The 22,171-nt window shown below is 38.8% G+C and overlaps 1 protein-coding gene across 6 annotated transcripts in view; it reads left to right on the forward strand.

Annotated features, from left to right (window-relative positions):
- Positions 1-22,171, forward strand: part of LOC118378724 (uncharacterized) — an 89,527-nt gene that overhangs the window by 35,065 nt on the left and 32,291 nt on the right. For 2 of the 6 annotated variants that reach the window (XM_052528522.1, XM_052528516.1), the window contains exons 4-8: positions 144-423; positions 661-906; positions 1,044-1,114; positions 2,466-2,745; positions 15,590-15,835. In XM_052528522.1, coding sequence (XP_052384482.1) covers positions 144-423; positions 661-906; positions 1,044-1,114; positions 2,466-2,745; positions 15,590-15,835 — 1,123 coding nt within the window. The remainder of the gene's footprint in view (positions 1-143; positions 424-660; positions 907-1,043; positions 1,115-2,465; positions 2,746-15,589; positions 15,836-22,171) is intronic. The other 4 variants (XM_052528517.1, XM_052528518.1, XM_052528520.1 and 1 more) reach the window with 4 other exon arrangements.

The raw sequence follows: 22,171 nt of genomic DNA on the forward strand, positions 1-22,171 counted from the left end.
TTTCATGATGATATGAGATATTGAGAGACCAGTAGAAATATTCTAGTACGTCTTAACAATATTAATATATTAATATTCTTTATTTTTTTTCAGTTGTCAGGTTTTATATTCCTTCCTCACTGTTGTTATCTTTGTTGTTTTAGAGATCCTTCATGTTGGATATTCCAGCTCTGCTGCTGACCACTCTGGAGGAGATGAACCCACACGAGCTGAAGACATTTCAGTGGTATCTGTATAGGGCCTGGCTGCCTGGCTGTCCTCTCATCCCAGAGAGACAGCTGGAGAACACTGACAGACAGGTCACAGTGGATCAGATGGTGAAGAGATACGACCCTGAGGGAGCTGTGAGGAACACAATCTGGATCCTGAGGGAGATGGACCGAGATGATCTGGCAGAGAAGTTAGAGAGAGATCACACTAGAGGTAACATAACAACAATGTACATCAATATATACATCACAGTTCAGTGTAGGTCTAACCAGAAATAACATTCCACTGACTTCATAATAACATTCAGCAGACCCCTCTTTTATAATGTTTATTCATGAATAATCTGCCAGAGAAGTTAGAGATCAGAGAAGTAGGACTGTAGACAAGGACCCTAACTGACTCTATCCCCCTCCTGTCTTCCCCTCTGTTTCCCTGTTTCTCTCTTTCCAGTTCTACTGCTGACCACTCTGCAAGAGCTCACTGAAGATCAGCTGAAGACATTTCAGTCTAGTGGCAGGATGTTAGGCTTTCCTCTCATCCCAGAGAGCCAGCTGGAGAACACTGACAGACAGGACACAGTGGATCAGATGGTGATGAGTTACGGCCCTGAGGGAGCTGTGAGCAACACAATCTGGATCCTGATGGAGATGGACCGACATGATGTAGCAGAGAAGTTAGAGAGAGATCACACTAGAGGTAACACTGTTAAGAAAATGTGTCAAACGTTCCTTCAAACAAAAGACAACATGATTTAAATTAATAATTGATCATGTAATACAACAAATATACCATTACCTCTCTTCACTTCTCTTCTATACCTGTATCTACCACAGCAACAACATGGTGGAGAGACTCATCAGACAGTGATAAATGGAGAAGGAGGAAGGAGGGTGCAGTAATGAGGGTAAGACTAGTGGCCATGTCAGAGGTCAAATGTCATTGCGGACAAACCACATGCTGTCTGAAATGTGTGTGCTACAGTTAACAGTGAGTTCTACAGTTCTACCCTCATATGTTACATCACCTGTACTCACTGTCATAGTCAGTTCTACAGTTCTACCTCATATGTTACATCACCTGTACTCACTGTCATAGACAGTTCTACAGTTCTACCCTCATATGTTACATCACCTGTACTCACTGTCATAGACAGTTCTAACCTCATATGTTACATCACCTGTACTCACTGTCATAGTCAGTTCTACAGTTCTACCCTCATATGTTACATCACCTGTACTCACTGTCATAGTCAGTTCTACAGTTCTACCCTCATATGTTACATCACCTGTACTCACTGTCATAGTCAGTTCTACAGTTCTACCTCATATGTTACATCACCTGTACTCACTGTCATAGACAGTTCTACAGTTCTACCCTCATATGTTACATCACCTGTACTCACTGTCATAGACAGTTCTAACCTCATATGTTACATCACCTGTACTCACTGTCATAGTCAGTTCTACAGTTCTACCTCATATGTTACATCACCTGTACTCACTGTCATAGTCAGTTCTACCCTCATATGTTACATCACCTGTACTCACTGTCATAGTCAGTTCTACCCTCATATGTTACAACACCTGTACTCACTGTCATAGTCAGTTCTACCCTCATATGTTACATCACCTGTACTCACTGTCATAGTCAGTTCTACCCTCATGTGTTACATCACCTGTACTCACTGTCATAGTCAGTTCTACCCTCATATGTTACATCACCTGTACTCACTGTCATAGTCAGTTCTACCCTCATATGTTACATCACCTGTACTCACTGTCATAGTCAGTTCTACAGTTCTACCTCATATGTTACATCACCTGTACTCACTGTCATAGTCAGTTCTACCTCATGTGTTACATCACCTGTACTCACTGTCATAGTCAGTTCTACCCTCATATGTTACATCACCTGTACTCACTGTCATAGTCAGTTCTCAGCTCACCTGTACCCTCATATGTTACATCACCTGTACTCACTGTCATAGTCAGTTCTACCCTCATATGTTACATCACCTGTACTCACTGTCATAGTCAGTTCTACCTCATATGTTACATCACCTGTACTCACTGTCATAGTCAGTTCTACCCTCATATGTTACATCACCTGTACTCACTGTCATAGTCCGTTCATTTCAACACACCAAAACATCGGAGTATATTCCTGTACCACGTTGTGTGTGGCGATGTTCATGTTCTTTATATCAGTAGTCAGTATTTCTATTCTCTTATATCTTATCTTCTTTGTTATTTTAGAGACGCTCCATGTTGGATGTTCCAGCTCTGCTGCTGACCAGTCTGGAGGAGCTCACTGAAGAACAGCTGAAGACATTTCAGTCTTACCTGACTAGTGGCAGGATGTTAGGCTTTCCTCCCATCCCAGAGAGTCAGCTGGAGAACACTGACAGACAGGACACAGTGGATCAGATGGTGAAGAGATACGACCCTGAGGGAGCTGTGAGGAACACAATCTGGATCCTGAGGGAGATGGACCGAGATGATCTGGCAGAGAAGTTAGAGAGAGATCACACTAGAGGTAACATAACAACAATGTACATCAATATATACATCACAGTTCAGTGTAGGTCTAACCAGAAATAACATTCCACTGACTTCATAATAACATTCAGCAGACCCCTCTTTTATAATGTTTATTCATGATGTGTCCAGGTGACCCCTCTTTTATAATGTTTATTCATGATGTGTCCAGGTGACCCCTCTTTTATAATGTTTATTCATGATGTATCCAGGTGACCCCTCTTTTATAATGTTTATTCATGATGTGTCCAGGTGACCCCTCTTTTATAATGTTTATTCATGATGTATCCAGGTGACCCCTCTTTTATAATGTGTATTCATGATGTATCCAGGTGACCCCTCTTTTATAATGTTTATTCATGATGTATCCAGGTGACCCCTCTTTTATAATGTTTATTCATGATGTGTCCAGGTGACCCCTCTTTTATAATGTTTATTCATGATGTATCCAGGTGACCCCTCTTTTATAATGTGTATTCATGATGTATCCAGGTGACCCCTCTTTATAACGTTTATTCATGATGTATCCAGGTGAACCCTCTTTTATCATGTTTATTCATGATGTATCCAGGTGACCCCTCTTTTATAATGTTTATTCATGATGTATCCAGGTGACCCCTCTTTTATAATGTTTATTCATGATGTATCCAGGTGACCCCTCTTTTATACTGTTTATTCATGATGTGTCCAGGTGACCCCTCTTTTATAATGTTTATTCATGATGTGTCCAGGTGACCCTCTTTATAATGTTTATTCATGATGTGTCCAGGTGACCCCTCTTTTATAATGTTTATTCATGATGTATCCAGGTGACCCCTCTTTTATAATGTGTATTCATGATGTATCCAGGTGACCCCTCTTTTATAATGTTTATTCGTGATGTATCCAGGTGACCCCTCTTTTATAATGTTTATTCATGATGTATCCAGGTGACCCCTCTTTATAATGTTCATTCATGATGTATCCAGGTGACCCCTCTTTTTATAATGTTTATTCATGATGTATCCAGGTGACCCCTCTTTTATAATGTTTATTCATGATGTATCCAGGTGACCCCTCTTTTATAATGTTTATTCATGATGTATCCAGGTGACCCCTCTTTTATAATGTTTATTCATGATGTATCCAGGTGACCCCTCTTTTATAATGTTTATTCATGATGTATCCAGGTGACCCCTCTTTTATAATGTTTATTCATGATGTATCCAGGTGACCCCTCTTTTATAATGTTTATTCATGATGTATCCAGGTGACCCTCTTTATAATGTGTATTCATGATGTATCCAGGTGACCCTCTTTTATAACGTTTATTCATGATGTATCCAGGTGACCCCTCTTTTATCATGTTTATTCATGATGTATCCAGGTGACCCCTCTTTTATAATGTTTATTCATGATGTATCCAGGTGACCCCTCTTTTATAATGTTTATTCATGATGTATCCAGGTGACCCCTCTTTTATACTGTTTATTCATGATGTGTCCAGGTGACCCCTCTTTTATAATGTTTATTCATGATGTGTCCAGGTGACCCCTCTTTTATAATGTTTATTCATGATGTGTCCAGGTGACCCCTCTTTTATAATGTTTATTCATGATGTATCCAGGTGACCCCTCTTTTATAATGTGTATTCATGATGTATCCAGGTGACCCCCTCTTTATAATGTTTATTCATGATGTATCCAGGTGACCCCTCTTTTATAATGTTTATTCATGATGTATCCAGGTGACCCCTCTTTATAATGTTCATTCATGCTGTATCCAGGTGACCCCTCTTTTATAATGTTTATTCATGATGTATCCAGGTGACCCCTCTTTTATAATGTTTATTCATGATGTATCCAGGTGACCCCTCTTTTATAATGTTTATTCATGATGTATCCAGGTGACCCCTCTTTTATAATGTTTATTCATGATGTATCCAGGTGACCCCTCTTTTATAATGTTTATTCATGATGTATCCAGGTGACCCCTCTTTTATAATGTTTATTCATGATGTATCCAGGTGACCCCTCTTTTATAATGTTTATTCATGATGTATCCAGGTGATCCCTCTTTTATAATGTTTATTCATGATGTATCCAGGTGACCCCTCTTTTATAATGTTCTTCATGATGTATCCAGGTGACCCCTCTTTATAATGTGTATTCATGATGTATCCAGGTGACCCCTCTTTATAATGTTCATTCATGATGTATCCAGGTGACCCCTCTTTTATAATGTTTATTCATGATGTATCCAGGTGACCCCTCTTTTATAATGTTTATTCATGATGTATCCAGGTGACCCCCTCTTTTATAATGTTTATTCATGATGTATCCAGGTGACCCCTCTTTTATAATGTTTATTCATGATGTATCCAGGTGACCCCTCTTTTATAATGTTTATTCATGATGTATCCAGGTGACCCCTTTTTATAATGTTTATTCATGATGTATCCAGGTGACCCCTCTTTATAATGTTTATTCATGATGTATCCAGGTGACCCCTCTTTTATAATGTTTATTCATGATGTATCCAGGTGACCCCTCTTTTATAATGTTTATTCATGATGTATCCAGGTGACCCCTCTTTTATAATGTGTATTCATGATGTATCCAGGTGACCCCTCTTTTATAATGTTTATTCATGATGTATCCAGGTGACCCTCTTTATAATGTTTATTCATGATGTATCCAGGTGACCAGGTCTTTTATAATGTTTATTCATGATGTATCCAGGTGACCCCTCTTTTATAATGTTTATTCATGATGTATCCAGGTGACCCCTCTTTTATAATGTTTATTCATGATGTATCCAGGTGACCCCTCTTTTATAATGTTTATTCATGATGTATCCAGGTGACCCCTCTTTTATAATGTTTATTCATGATGTATCCAGGTGACCCCTCTTTTATAATGTTTATTCATGATGTATCCAGGTGACCCCTCTTTTATAATGTTTATTCATGATGTATCCAGGTGACCCTCTTTTATAATGTTTATTCATGATGTATCCAGGTGACCCCTCTTTTATAATGTTTATTCATGATGTATCCAGGTGACCCTCTTTTATAATGTTTATTCATGATGTATCCAGGTGACCCCTCTTTTATAATGTTTATTCATGATGTATCCAGGTGACCCCTCTTTTATAATGTTTATTCATGATGTATCCAGGTGACCCCTCTTTTATAATGTTTATTCATGATGTATCCAGGTGACCCCTCTTTTATAATGTTTATTCATGATGTATCCAGGTGACCCCTCTTTTATAATGTTCATTCATGATGTATCCAGGTGACCCTCTTTTATAATGTTTATTCATGATGTATCCAGGTGACCCCTCTTTTATAATGTTTATTCATGATGTATCCAGGTGACCCTCTTTTATAATGTTCATTCATGATGTATCCAGGTGACCCCTCTTTATAATGTTCATTCATGATGTATCCAGGTGACCCCTCTTTTATAATGTTTATTCATGATGTATCCAGGTGACCCTCTTTTATAATGTTTATTCATGATGTATCCAGGTGACCCCTCTTTTATAATGTTTATTCATGATGTATCCAGGTGACCCCTCTTTATAATGTTTATTCATGATGTATCCAGGTGACCCTCTTTTATAATGTTTATTCATGATGTATCCAGGTGACCCCTCTTTTATAATGTTCATTCATGATGTATCCAGGTGACCCCTCTTTTATAATGTTTATTCATGATGTATCCAGGTGACCCCTCTTTTATAATGTTTATTCATGATGTATCCAGGTGACCCCTCTTTTATAATGTTTATTCATGATGTATCCAGGTGACCCCTCTTTTATAATGTTTATTCATGATGTATCCAGGTGACCCCTCTTTTATAATGTTCATTCATGATGTATCCAGGTGACCCCTCTTTTATAATGTTTATTCATGATGTATCCAGGTGACCCCTCTTTTATAATGTTTATTCATGATGTATCCAGGTGACCCCTCTTTTATAATGTTTATTCATGATGTATCCAGGTGACCCTCTTTTATAATGTTTATTCATGATGTATCCAGGTGACCCCTCTTTTATAATGTTTATTCATGATGTATCCAGGTGACCCCTCTTTTATATGTTTATTCATGATGTATCCAGGTGACCCCTCTTTTATAATGTTTATTCATGATGTATCCAGGTGATCCCTCTTTTATAATGTTTATTCATGATGTATCCAGGTGACCCCTCTTTTATAATGTTTATTCATGATGTATCCAGGTGACCCCTCTTTATAATGTTCATTCATGATGTATCCAGGTGACCCCTCTTTTATAATGTTCATTCATGATGTATCCAGGTGACCCCTCTTTTATAATGTTCATTCATGATGTATCCAGGTGACCCCTCTTTATAATGTTCATTCATGATGTATCCAGGTGACCCCTCTTTATCATGTTTATTCATGATGTATCCAGGTGACCCCTCTTTTATAATGTTTATTCATGATGTATCCAGGTGACCCCTCTTTTATAATGTTTATTCATGATGTATCCAGGTGACCCCTCTTTTATAATGTTCATTCATGATGTATCCAGGTGACCCTCTTTTATAATGTTTATTCATGATGTATCCAGGTGACCCTCTTTATAATGTTTATTCATGATGTATCCAGGTGACCCTCTTTTATAATGTTTATTCATGATGTATCCAGGTGACCCTCTTTTATAATGTTTATTCATGATGTATCCAGGTGACCCCTCTTTTATAATGTTCATTCATGATGTATCCAGGTGACCCCTCTTTTATAATGTTCATTCATGATGTATCCAGGTGACCCCTCTTTATAATGTTCATTCATGATGTATCCAGGTGACCCCTCTTTTATAATGTTCATTCATGATGTATCCAGGTGACCCTCTTTATAATGTTTATTCATGATGTATCCAGGTGACCCCTCTTTTATAATGTTTATTCATGATGTATCCAGGTGACCCTCTTTTATAATGTTCATTCATGATGTATCCAGGTGACCCCTCTTTTATAATGTTCATTCATGATGTATCCAGGTGACCCTCTTTATCATGTTTATTCATGATGTATCCAGGTGACCCTCTTTTATAATGTTTATTCATGATGTAACCAGGTGACCCCTCTTTTATAATGTTCATTCATGATGTATCCAGGTGACCCCTCTTTTATAATGTTTATTCATGATGTATCCAGGTGACCCCTCTTTTATAATGTTTATTCATGATGTATCCAGGTGACCCTCTTTTATAATGTTTATTCATGATGTATCCAGGTGACCCCTCTTTTATAATGTTTATTCATGATGTATCCAGGTGATCCCTCTTTTATAATGTTTATTCATGATGTATCCAGGTGACCCTCTTTTATAATGTTTATTCATGATGTATCCAGGTGACCCTCTTTTATAATGTTCATTCATGATGTATCCAGGTGACCCCTCTTTTATAATGTTCATTCATGATGTATCCAGGTGACCCCTCTTTTATAATGTTTATTCATGATGTATCCAGGTGACCCCTCTTTTATAATGTTTATTCATGATGTATCCAGGTGACCCTCTTTTATAATGTTTATTCATGATGTATCCAGGTGACCCCTCTTTTATAATGTTTATTCATGATGTATCCAGGTGACCCCTCTTTTATAATGTTCATTCATGATGTATCCAGGTGACCCCTCTTTATAATGTTTATTCATGATGTATCCAGGTGACCCCTCTTTTATAATGTTTATTCATGATGTATCCAGGTGACCCCTCTTTTATAATGTTCATTCATGATGTATCCAGGTGACCCCTCTTTTATAATGTTCATTCATGATGTATCCAGGTGACCCCTCTTTTATAATGTTTATTCATGATGTATCCAGGTGACCCTCTTTTATAATGTTTATTCATGATGTATCCAGGTGACCCCTCTTTTATAATGTTTATTCATGATGTATCCAGGTGACCCCTCTTTATAATGTTCATTCATGATGTATCCAGGTGACCCCTCTTTTATAATGTTCATTCATGATGTATCCAGGTGACCCCTCTTTTATAATGTTTATTCATGATGTATCCAGGTGACCCTCTTTATAATGTTTATTCATGATGTATCCAGGTGACCCCTCTTTTATAATGTTTATTCATGATGTATCCAGGTGACCCCTCTTTTATAATGTTTATTCATGATGTATCCAGGTGACCCCTCTTTTATAATGTTTATTCATGATGTATCCAGGTGACCCCTCTTTTATAATGTTTATTCATGATGTATCCAGGTGACCCCTCTTTTATAATGTTTATTCATGATGTATCCAGGTGACCCCTCTTTTATAATGTGTATTCATGATGTATCCAGGTGACCCCTCTTTTATAATGTTTATTCATGATGTATCCAGGTGACCCCTCTTTTATAATGTTTATTCATGATGTATCCAGGTGACCCCTCTTTTATAATGTGTATTCATGATGTATCCAGGTGACCCCTCTTTTATAATGTTTATTCATGATGTATCCAGGTGACCCCTCTTTTATAATGTGTATTCATGATGTATCCAGGTGACCCCTCTTTTATAATGTTTATTCATGATGTATCCAGGTGACCCCTCTTTTATAATGTGTATTCATGATGTATCCAGGTGACCCCTCTTTTATAATGTTTATTCATGATGTATCCAGGTGACCCCTCTTTTATAATGTGTATTCATGATGTATCCAGGTGACCCCTCTTTTATAATGTTTATTCATGATGTATCCAGGTGACCCCTCTTTTATAATGTTCATTCATGATGTATCCAGGTGACCCCTCTTTTATAATGTTCATTCATGATGTATCCAGGTGACCCCTCTTTTATAATGTTCATTCATGATGTATCCAGGTGACCCCTCTTTTATAATGTTTATTCATGATGTATCCAGGTGACCCCTCTTTATAATGTTTATTCATGATGTATCCAGGTGACCCTCTTTATAATGTTTATTCATGATGTATCCAGGTGACCCCTCTTTTATAATGTTTATTCATGATGTATCCAGGTGATCCCTCTTTTATAATGTTTATTCATGATGTATCCAGGTGACCCCTCTTTTATAATGTTCATTCATGATGTATCCAGGTGACCCCTCTTTTATAATGTTTATTCATGATGTATCCAGGTGACCCCTCTTTTATAATGTTTATTCATGATGTATCCAGGTGACCCCTCTTTTATAATGTTTATTCATGATGTATCCAGGTGACCCCTCTTTTATAATGTTTATTCATGATGTATCCAGGTGACCCCTCTTTTATAATGTTTATTCATGATGTATCCAGGTGACCCCTCTTTTATAATGTTTATTCATGATGTATCCAGGTGACCCCTCTTTTATAATGTTTATTCATGATGTATCCAGGTGATCCCTCTTTTATAATGTTTATTCATGATGTATCCAGGTGACCCCTCTTTTATAATGTTCATTCATGATGTATCCAGGTGACCCCTCTTTTATAATGTGTATTCATGATGTGTCCAGGTGACCCCTCTTTTATAATGTTTATTCATGATGTATCCAGGTGACCCCTCTTTTATAATGTTCATTCATGATGTATCCAGGTGACCCCTCTTTTATAATGTTTATTCATGATGTGTCCAGGTGACCCCTCTTTTATAATGTTTATTCATGATGTATCCAGGTGACCCCTCTTTTATAATGTTCATTCATGATGTATCCAGGTGACCCCTCTTTTATAATGTTTATTCATGATGTGTCCAGGTGACCCCTTTTATAATGTTTATTCATGATGTATCCAGGTGACCCCTCTTTTATAATGTTTATTCATGATGTATCCAGGTGACCCCTCTTTTATAATGTTTATTCATGATGTATCCAGGTGACCCCTCTTTTATCATGTTTATTCATGATGTATCCAGGTGACCCCTCTTTTATAATGTGTATTCATGATGTATCCAGGTGACCCCTCTTTTATAATGTTTATTCATGATGTATCCAGGTGACCCCTCTTTTATAATGTTTATTCATGATGTATCCAGGTGACCCTCTTTTTATAATGTGTATTCATGATGTATCCAGGTGACCCCTCTTTATAATGTTTATTCATGATGTATCCAGGTGACCCTCTTTTATAATGTGTATTCATGATGTATCCAGGTGACCCTCTTTTATAATGTTTATTCATGATGTATCCAGGTGACCCTCTTTATAATGTGTATTCATGATGTATCCAGGTGACCCCTCTTTTATAATGTTTATTCATGATGTATCCAGGTGACCCCTCTTTATAATGTGTATTCATGATGTATCCAGGTGACCCCTCTTTATAATGTTTATTCATGATGTATCCAGGTGACCCTCTTTTTATAATGTTTATTCATGATGTATCCAGGTGACCCCTCTTTATAATGTTTATTCATGATGTATCCAGGTGACCCCTTTTTATAATGTTTATTCATGATGTATCCAGGTGACCCTCTTTTATAATGTTTATTCATGATGTATCCAGGTGACCCTCTTTATAATGTTTATTCATGATGTATCCAGGTGACCCCTCTTTTATAATGTTTATTCATGATGTATCCAGGTGACCCTCTTTTATAATGTTTATTCATGATGTATCCAGGTGACCCCTCTTTTATGATGTATCCAGGTGACCCCTCTTTTATAATGTTTATTCATGATGTATCCAGGTGACCCCTCTTTTATAATGTTTATTCATGATGTATCCAGGTGACCCCTCTTTTATAATGTTTATTCATGATGTATCCAGGTGACCCTCTTTTATAATGTTCATTCATGATGTATCCAGGTGACCCCTCTTTTATAATGTTTATTCATGATGTATCCAGGTGACCCCTCTTTATAATGTTCATTCATGATGTATCCAGGTGACCCCTCTTTTATAATGTTCATTCATGATGTATCCAGGTGACCCCTCTTTTATAATGTTTATTCATGATGTATCCAGGTGACCCCTCTTTTATAATGTTTATTCATGATGTATCCAGGTGACCCCTCTTTTATAATGTTTATTCATGATGTATCCAGGTGACCCCTCTTTTATAATGTTCATTCATGATGTATCCAGGTGACCCCTCTTTATAATGTTTATTCATGATGTATCCAGGTGACCCCTCTTTATAATGTTTATTCATGATGTATCCAGGTGACCCCTCTTTTATAATGTTTATTCATGATGTATCCAGGTGACCCCTCTTTTATAATGTTTATTCATGATGTATCCAGGTGACCCCTCTTTATAATGTTTATTCATGATGTATCCATGATGTATAATGTTTATTCCAGGTGACCCCTCTTTTATAATGTTTATTCATGATGTATCCAGGTGACCCTCTTTTATAATGTTTATTCATGATGTATCCAGGTGACCCCTCTTTTATAATGTTTATTCATGATGTATCCAGGTGACCCCTCTTTTATAATGTTTATTCATGATGTATCCAGGTGTATCCAGGTGACCCCTCTTTATAATGTTTATTCATGATGTATCCAGGTGACCCCTCTTTTATAATGTTTATTCATGATGTATCCAGGTGACCCCTCTTTTATAATGTTTATTCATGATGTATCCAGGTGACCCCTCTTTTATAATGTTTATTCATGATGTATCCAGGTGACCCCTCTTTTATAATGTTTATTCATGATGTATCCAGGTGACCCCTCTTTATAATGTTTATTCATGATGTATCCAGGTGACCCCTCTTTTATAATGTTTATTCATGATGTATCCAGGTGACCCCTCTTTATAATGTTTATTCATGATGTATCCAGGTGACCCTCTTTATAATGTTTATTCATGATGTATCCAGGTGACCCCTCTTTTATAATGTTTATTCATGATGTATCCAGGTGACCCTCTTTATAATGTTTATTCATGATGTATCCAGGTGACCCTCTTTTATAATGTTTATTCATGATGTATCCAGGTGACCCCTCTTTTATAATGTTTATTCATGATGTATCCAGGTGACCCCTCTTTTATAATGTTCATTCATGATGTATCCAGGTGACCCTCTTTTATAATGTTTATTCATGATGTATCCAGGTGACCCCCCTCTTTTATAATGTTTATTCATTTATAATGTTCATTCATGATGTATCCAGGTGACCCCTCTTTTATAATGTTTATTCATGATGTATCCAGGTGACCCCTCTTTAATATAATGTTTATCCAGGTGACCCCTCTTTATAATGTTTATTCATGATGTATCCAGGTGACCCTCTTTATAATGTTTATTCATGATGTATCCAGGTGACCCCTCTTTATAATGTTCATTCATGATGTATCCAGGTGACCCTCTTTATAATGTTTATTCATGATGTATCCAGGTGACCCCTCTTTTATAATGTTTATTCATGATGTATCCAGGTGACCCCTCTTTTATAATGTTCATTCATTTATATATAATGTTTATTCATGATGTATCCAGGTGACCCCTCTTTTATAATGTTTATTCATGATGTATCCAGGTGACCCTCTTTTATAATGTTTATTCATGATGTATCCAGGTGACCCTCTTTATAATGTTTATTCATGATGTATCCAGGTGACCCCTCTTTTATAATGTTTATTCATGATGTATCCAGGTGACCCCTCTTTTATAATGTTTATTCATGATGTATCCAGGTGACCCCTCTTTTATAATGTGTATTCATGATGTATCCAGGTGACCCCTCTTTTATAATGTTTATTCATGATGTATCCAGGTGACCCCTCTTTTATAATGTTTATTCATGATGTATCCAGGTGACCCCTCTTTTATAATGTGTATTCATGATGTATCCAGGTGACCCCTCTTTTATAATGTTTATTCATGATGTATCCAGGTGACCCCTCTTTTATAATGTGTATTCATGATGTATCCAGGTGACCCCTCTTTTATCATTTTATAATGTTTATTCATGATGTATCCAGGTGACCCCTCTTTTATAATGTGTATTCATGATGTATCCAGGTGACCCCTCTTTTATAATGTTTATTCATGATGTATCCAGGTGACCCCTCTTTTATAATGTTTATTCATGATGTATCCAGGTGACCCCTCTTTTATAATGTTTATTCATGATGTATCCAGGTGACCCCTCTTTTATAATGTTTATTCATGATGTATCCAGGTGACCCCTCTTTTATAATGTTTATTCATGATGTATCCAGGTGACCCCTCTTTTATAATGTTTATTCATGATGTATCCAGGTGACCCCTCTTTTATAATGTTTATTCATGATGTATCCAGGTGACCCCTCTTTTATAATGTTTATTCATGATGTATCCAGGTGACCCCTCTTTTATAATGTTTATTCATGATGTATCCAGGTGACCCCTCTTTTATAATGTTCATTCATGATGTATCCAGGTGACCCCTCTTTTATAATGTTCATTCATGATGTATCCAGGTGACCCCTCTTTTATAATGTTCATTCATGATGTATCCAGGTGACCCCTCTTTTATAATGTTCATTCATGATGTATCCAGGTGACCCCTCTTTTATCATGTTTATTCATGATGTATCCAGGTGACCCCTCTTTTATAATGTTCATTCATGATGTATCCAGGTGACCCCTCTTTTATAATGTTCATTCATGATGTATCCAGGTGACCCCTCTTTTATCATGTTTATTCATGATGTATCCAGGTGACCCCTCTTTTATAATGTTTATTCATGATGTATCCAGGTGACCCCTCTTTTATAATGTTCATTCATGATGTATCCAGGTGACCCCTCTTTTATAATGTTCATTCATGATGTATCCAGGTGACCCCTCTTTTATAATGTTTATTCATGATGTATCCAGGTGACCCCTCTTTTATAATGTTTATTCATGATGTATCCAGGTGACCCCTCTTTTATAATGTTTATTCATGATGTATCCAGGTGACCCCTCTTTTATAATGTGTATTCATGATGTATCCAGGTGACCCCTCTTTTATAATGTTTATTCATGATGTATCCAGGTGACCCCTCTTTTATAATGTTTATTCATGATGTATCCAGGTGACCCCTCTTTTATAATGTTCATTCATGATGTATCCAGGTGACCCCTCTTTTATAATGTTTATTCATGATGTATCCAGGTGACCCCTCTTTTATAATGTTTATTCATGATGTATCCAGGTGACCCCTCTTTTATAATGTTTATTCATGATGTATCCAGGTGACCCCTCTTTTATAATGTTTATTCATGATGTATCCAGGTGACCCCTCTTTTATAATGTTCATTCATGATGTATCCAGGTGACCCCTCTTTATAATGTTTATTCATGATGTATCCAGGTGACCCCTCTTTTATAATGTTTATTCATGATGTATCCAGGTGACCCCTCTTTTATAATGTTTATTCATGATGTATCCAGGTGACCCTCTTTTATAATGTTTATTCATGATGTATCCAGGTGACCCCTCTTTTATAATGTTTATTCATGATGTGTCCAGGTGACCCCTCTTTTATAATGTTTATTCATGATGTATCCAGGTGACCCCTCTTTTATAATGTTTATTCATGATGTATCCAGGTGACCCCTCTTTTATAATGTTTATTCATGATGTATCCAGGTGACCCCTCTTTTATAATGTTTATTCATGATGTATCCAGGTGACCCCATGATGATTAAACAACAATACAACATTCATTACATTCCATACAGTCACCAATACAATAGGGAAGATTTCACAAACAGATGACACTTTCTAATCATGACTGTATATCTCTTCCTGAGCTTCCTGATCTGGAAGATGAACCAGAATAATCACGTTAGAGAAGTTAGAGATCAGAGAAGTAGGACTGTAGACAAGGACCCTAACTGACTCTATCCCCCTCCTGTCTTCCCCTCTGTTTCCCTGTTTCTCTCTTTCCAGTTCTACTGCTGACCACTCTGCAAGAGCTCACTGAAGATCAGCTGAAGACATTTCAGTCTAGTGGCAGGATGTTAGGCTTTCCTCTCATCCCAGAGAGCCAGCTGGAGAACACTGACAGACAGGACACAGTGGATCAGATGGTGATGAGTTACGGCCCTGAGGGAGCTGTGAGGAACACAATCTGGATCCTGATGGAGATGGACCGACATGATGTAGCAGAGAAGTTAGAGAGAGATCACACTAGAGGTAACACTGTTAAGAAAATGTGTCAAACGTTCCTTCAAACAAAAGACAACATGATTTAAATTAATAATTGATCATGTAATAAAACAAATATACCATTACCTCTCTTCACTTCTCTTCTATACCTGTATCTACCACAGCAACAACATGGTGGAGAGACTCATCAGACAGTGATAAATGGAGAAGGAGGAAGGAGGGTCTAGTAATGAGGGTAAGACTAGTGGCCATGTCAGAGGTCAAATGTCATTGCGGACAAACCACATGCTGTCTGAAATGTGTGTGCTACAGTTAACAGTGAGTTCTACAGTTCTACCCTCATATGTTACATCACCTGTACTCACTGTCATAGTCAGTTCTACAGTTCTACCTCATATGTTACATCACCTGTACTCACTGTCATAGACAGTTCTACAGTTCTACCCTCATATGTTACATCACCTGTACTCACTGTCATAGACAGTTCTAACCTCATATGTTACATCACCTGTACTCACTGTCATAGTCAGTTCTACAGTTCTACCCTCATATGTTACATCACCTGTACTCACTGTCATAGTCAGTTCTACAGTTCTACCCTCATATGTTACATCACCTGTACTCACTGTCATAGTCAGTTCTACAGTTCTACCCTCATATGTTACATCACCTGTACTCACTGTCATAGTCAGTTCTACAGTTCTACCCTCATGTTACATCACCTGTACTCACTGTCATAGACAGTTCTAACCTCATATGTTACATCACCTGTACTCACTGTCATAGTCAGTTCTACAGTTCTACCTCATATGTTACATCACCTGTACTCACTGTCATAGTCAGTTCTACCCTCATATGTTACATCACCTGTACACTGTCACCTGTACTCACTGTCATGTCAGTTCTACCCTCATATGTTACATCACCTGTACTCACTGTCATAGTCAGTTCTACCCTCATATGTTACATCACCTGTACTCACTGTCATAGTCAGTTCTACCCTCATATGTTACATCACCTGTACTCACTGTCATAGTCAGTTCTACCCTCATATGTTACATCACCTGTACTCACTGTCATAGTCAGTTCTACCCTCATATGTTACATCACCTGTACTCACTGTCATAGTCAGTTCTACCTCAGTTCTCACCTGTACCTCATATGTTACATCACCTGTACTCACTGTCATAGTCAGTTCTACAGTTCTACCTCATATGTTACATCACCTGTACTCACTGTCATAGTCAGTTCTACCTCATATGTTACATCACCTGTACTCACTGTCATAGTCAGTTCTACCCTCATATGTTACATCACCTGTACTCACTGTCATAGTCAGTTCTACAGTTCTACCTCATATGTTACATCACCTGTACTCACTGTCATAGTCAGTTCTACCTCATGTGTTACATCACCTGTACTCACTGTCATAGTCAGTTCTACCCTCATATGTTACATCACCTGTACTCACTGTCATAGTCAGTTCTACAGTTCTACCTCATATGTTACATCACCTGTACTCACTGTCATAGTCAGTTCTACCTCATATGTTACATCACCTGTACTCACTGTCATAGTCAGTTCTACCTCATATGTTACATCACCTGTACTCACTGTCATAGTCAGTTCTACCCTCATATGTTACATCACCTGTACTCACTGTCATAGTCAGTTCTACAGTTCTACCCTCATATGTTACATCACCTGTACTCACTGTCATAGTCAGTTCTACCTCATATGTTACATCACCTGTACTCACTGTCATAGTCAGTTCTACCCTCATATGTTACATCACCTGTACTCACTGTCATAGTCAGTTCTACCCTCATATGTTACATCACCTGTACTCACTGTCATAGTCCGTTCATTTCAACACACCAAAACATCGGAGTATATTCCTGTACCACGTTGTGTGTGGCGATGTTCATGTTCTTTATATCAGTAGTCAGTATTTCTATTCTCTTATATCTTATCTTCTTTGTTATTTTAGAGACGCTCCATGTTGGATGTTCCAGCTCTGCTGCTGACCAGTCTGGAGGAGCTCACTGAAGAACAGCTGAAGATATTTCAGTCTTACCTGACACTAGTGGCTGGATGTTAGGCTTTCCTCCCATCCCAGAGAGCCAGCTGGAGAACACTGACAGACAGGACACAGTGGATCAGATGGTGAAGAGATACGCCCCTGAGGGAGCTGTGAGGAACACAATCTGGATCCTGAGGAGGATGAATCTGGATGATCTGGCAGAGAAGTTAGAGAGAGATCACACTAGAGGTAAAATGTACATTCTGTCTATCATTCTATATACATCACCATCACAGTTCAGTGTAGGTTTAACCAGAACTAACATTCAACTGACTCCATAATAACATTCAACAGACCCCTCTTATTTATTTTTATTTCACCTTTATTTAACCAGGTAGGCAAGTTGAGAACAAGTTCTCATTTACAATTGCGACCTGGCCAAGATAAAGCAAAGCAGTTTGACAGATACAACGACACAGAGTTACACATGGAATAAACAAAACATACAGTCAATAATACAGTATAAACAAGTCTATATACAATGTGAGCAAATGAGGTGAGAAGGGAGGTAAAGGCAAAAAAGGCCATGGTGGCAAAGTAAATACAATATAGCAAGTAAAACACTGGAATGGTAGATTTGCAGTGGAAGAATGTGCAAAGTAGAAATAAAAATAATGGGGTGCAAAGGAGCTAAATAAATAAATTAAATAAATACAGTAGGGAAAGAGGTAGTTGTTTGGGCTAAATTATAGGTGTGCTATGTACAGGTGCAGTAATCTGTAAGATGCTCTGACAGCTGGTGCTTAAAGCTAGTGAGGGAGATAAGTGTTTCCAGTTTCAGAGATTTTTGTAGTTCGTTCCAGTCATTGGCAGCAGAGAACTGGAAGAAGAGGCGGCCAAAGAAAGAATTGGTTTTGGGGGTGACTAGAGAGTTATACCTGCTGGAGCGTGTGCTACAGGTGGGAGATGCTATGGTGACCAGCGAGCTGAGATAAGGGGGGACTTTACCTAGCCGGGTCTTGTAGATGACATGGAGCCAGTGGGTTTGCCGACGAGTATGAAGCGAGGGCCAGCCAACGAGAGCGTACAGGTCGCAATGGTGGGTAGTATATGGGGCTTTGGTGACAAAACGGATTGCACTGCGATAGACTGCATCCAATTTGTTGAGTAGGGTATTGGAGGCTATTTTGTAAATGACATCGCCAAAGTCGAGGATTGGTAGGATGGTCAGTTTTACAAGGGTATGTTTGGCAGCATGAGTGAAGGATGCTTTGTTGCGAAATAGGAAGCCAATTCTAGATTTAACTTTGGATTGGAGATGTTTGATATGGGTCTGGAAGGAGAGTTTACAGTCTAACCAGACACCTAAGTATTTGTAGTTGTCCACGTATTCTAAGTCAGAGCCGTCCAAAGTAGTGATGTTGGACAGGCGGGCAGGTGCAGGTAGCGATCGGTTGAAGAGCATGCATTTAGAGAAGTAGTTGTTGAACCAGGCGAGGCAATCATTTGAGAAACCAAGGCTGTCGAGTCTGCCGATGAGGATGTGGTGATTGACAGAGTCGAAAGCCTTGGCCAGATCAATGAATACGGCTGCACAGTAATGTTTCTTATCGATGGCGGTTAAGATATCGTTTAGGACCTTGAGCGTGGCTGAGGTGCACCCATGACCAGCTCTGAAACCAGATTGCATAGCAGAGAAGGTATGGTGAGATTCGAAATGGTCGGTAATCTGTTTGTTGACTTGGCTTTCGAAGACCTTAGAAAGGCATGGTAGGATAGATATAGGTCTGTAGCAGTTTGTAGCAGTTTGGGTCAAGAGTGTCCCCCCCTTTGAAGAGGGGGATGACCGCAGCTGCTTTCCAATCTTTGGGAATCTCAGAAAAGAGAGGTTGAACAGGCTAGTAATAGGGGTGGCAACAATTTCGGCAGATTATTTTAGAAAGAAAGGGTCCAGATTGTCTAGCCCGGCTGATTTGTAGGGGTCCAGATTTTGCAGCTCTTTCAGAACATCAGCTGAATGGATTTTGGAGAAGGAGAAATGGGGAAGGCTTGGGCGATTTAGAAAGGCCTGCTCGCTGAAGTGTTTCAGGGAGCGTTTGACAGTGATGAGTGGAGGTCGTTTGACCGCTGACCCATTACGGATGCAGGCAATGAGGCAGTGATCGCTGAGATCTTGGTTGAAGACAGCAGAGGTGTATTTAGAGGGGAAGTTGGTTAGGATGATATCTATGAGGGTGCCCGTGTTTAAGGCTTTGGGGGGGTACCTGGTAGGTTCATTGATAATTTGTGTGAGATTGATGGCATCAAGTGTCGATTGTAGGATGGCTGGGGTGTTAAGCATGTTCCAGTTTAGGTCGCCTAGCAGCACGAGCTCTGAAGATAGATGGGGGGCAATCAGTTCACATATGGTGTCCAGAGCACAGCTGGGGGCAGAGGGGGGTCTATAGCAGGCGGCAACGGTGAGAGACTTGTTTTTAGAGAGGTGGATTTTTAAAAGTAGAAGTTCAAATTGTTTGGGTACAGACCTGGATAGTAGGACAGAACTCTGCAGGTAGATTGCAACACCGCCCCCTTTGGCAGTTCTGTCTTTCTGAAAATGTTGTAGTTTGGAATTAAAATTTCAGAATTTTTGGTGGTCTTCCTAAGCCAGGATTCAGACACAGCTAGAACATCCGGGTTGGCAGAGTGTGCTAAAGCAGTGAATAGAACAAACTTAGGAAGGAGGCTTCTAATGTTAACATGCATGAAACCAAGGCTATTACGGTTACAGAAGTCATCAAAAGAGAGCGCCTGGGGAATAGGAGAGGAGCTAGGCACTGCAGGGCCTGGATTTCTGTACAGCACTTTGAGATATCAGCTGATGTACGAAGGGCTATATAAATAAATTTGATTTGATTTGATTTGATTCACCTCTACATCGCCAGAGGAACATAGGAGGAGAAGAATAAGGGTACGGCTAAAAGCAATAAGAATTGGTCGTCTACAACGTCTGGAACAGAGAGTAAAAGGAGGTTTCTGGGGGCGATAAAATAGCATCAAGGTATAATGTACAGACAAAGCTATGGTAGGATGTGAATACAGTGGAGGTAAACCTAGGTATTGAGAGATGAAGAGAGAGATATTGTCTCTAGAAACATCATTGAAACCAGGAGATGTCATTGCATGTGTGGGTGGTGGAACTAATAAGTTGGATAAGGTATAGTGAGCAGGACTAAAGGCTCTACAGTGAAATAAGCCAATAAACACTAACCAGAACAGCAATGGACAAGACATATTGACATTAAGGAGAGGCATCCTTAGTCGAGTGATCAATAGGGTCCAGTGAGTGGAGTGGTTGGTTTGGGGGTCACGGCGATTTAGACAGCTAGCCAGGACATCGGTAGCAAGCTAGCATAGGATGGAGGTCTGTTGTTAGCCACCTCTTGCGTTCCGTCAGTAGATTAGTGGGGTTCCGTGTGGTAGAGGGGATTAGTCCAAATCACACAACAACAACAAAAATAAAAACAATAGATATAGTTATAGAGGCCCAAGAAGAAACATAATAATAATAAAAATAAATAAATTGTCCGATTGTCTATTCAGATAGCAGCCGGTAAGACAGCTAATGGTTAGCAGGCCGCAGATGGGCATTCAGGTAACGTCGCGACGGAGGAGCCAGCCGGATCTCCTTCGGGTAGATAACGTCGACAGTAAAACGGGTCCGGATAGGTGACTGCAGCCGAGGAGTGATTGTGTGAATCCAGGTGATCTCATTAAGATTAAACAGAAAGCAATCATTCATTCCATATAATACATCAAATCAACAGTACAATGGCTCAGTAGGTAAGATATTACAGGATATTACAGATTGCACTGTCTAATCATGTCACGCCTGCTCCCCCTCTCTGGCCCTCGAAGGCACCAGGCTCGCCAGCATTACGCACTCCTGCCTTCCCCCAGCACGCGCATCAGCGATTATTGGACTCACCTGGACTCAATCACCTGTGCCATATCCTCCCCTATATCTGTCTGTTCCAAATATATGTTCCCTGCTTCAGGAATAATGTTAGTTTGTCGTTGCATACCGGATTCTGAGGGCGTCTGTCCCTTATTTAATGTTCAACTCCCCGTACCTGCTTCTCTTCTCCAGCGTTGGTTCTTACAAATCATGGCTGTACATCTCTTCTTGAGCTACCTAAATTCTAACCAATCAACAGAAGAGTCAGTTAGTAAGAGTAATGTTTGTAGGGGACAAGCTTATTGACACTACATTCAATACTGATATAAGAAAAAGAAGACTGGAGGCGAGGCTAAACAATACATTAATATATATCTGACATGTAGGACATCTCTCTCTCTAT

This window comes from Oncorhynchus keta, chromosome 10, assembly GCF_023373465.1.
Source record: "Oncorhynchus keta strain PuntledgeMale-10-30-2019 chromosome 10, Oket_V2, whole genome shotgun sequence".
NCBI classification, from domain to species: Eukaryota; Metazoa; Chordata; class Actinopteri; order Salmoniformes; family Salmonidae; genus Oncorhynchus; species Oncorhynchus keta.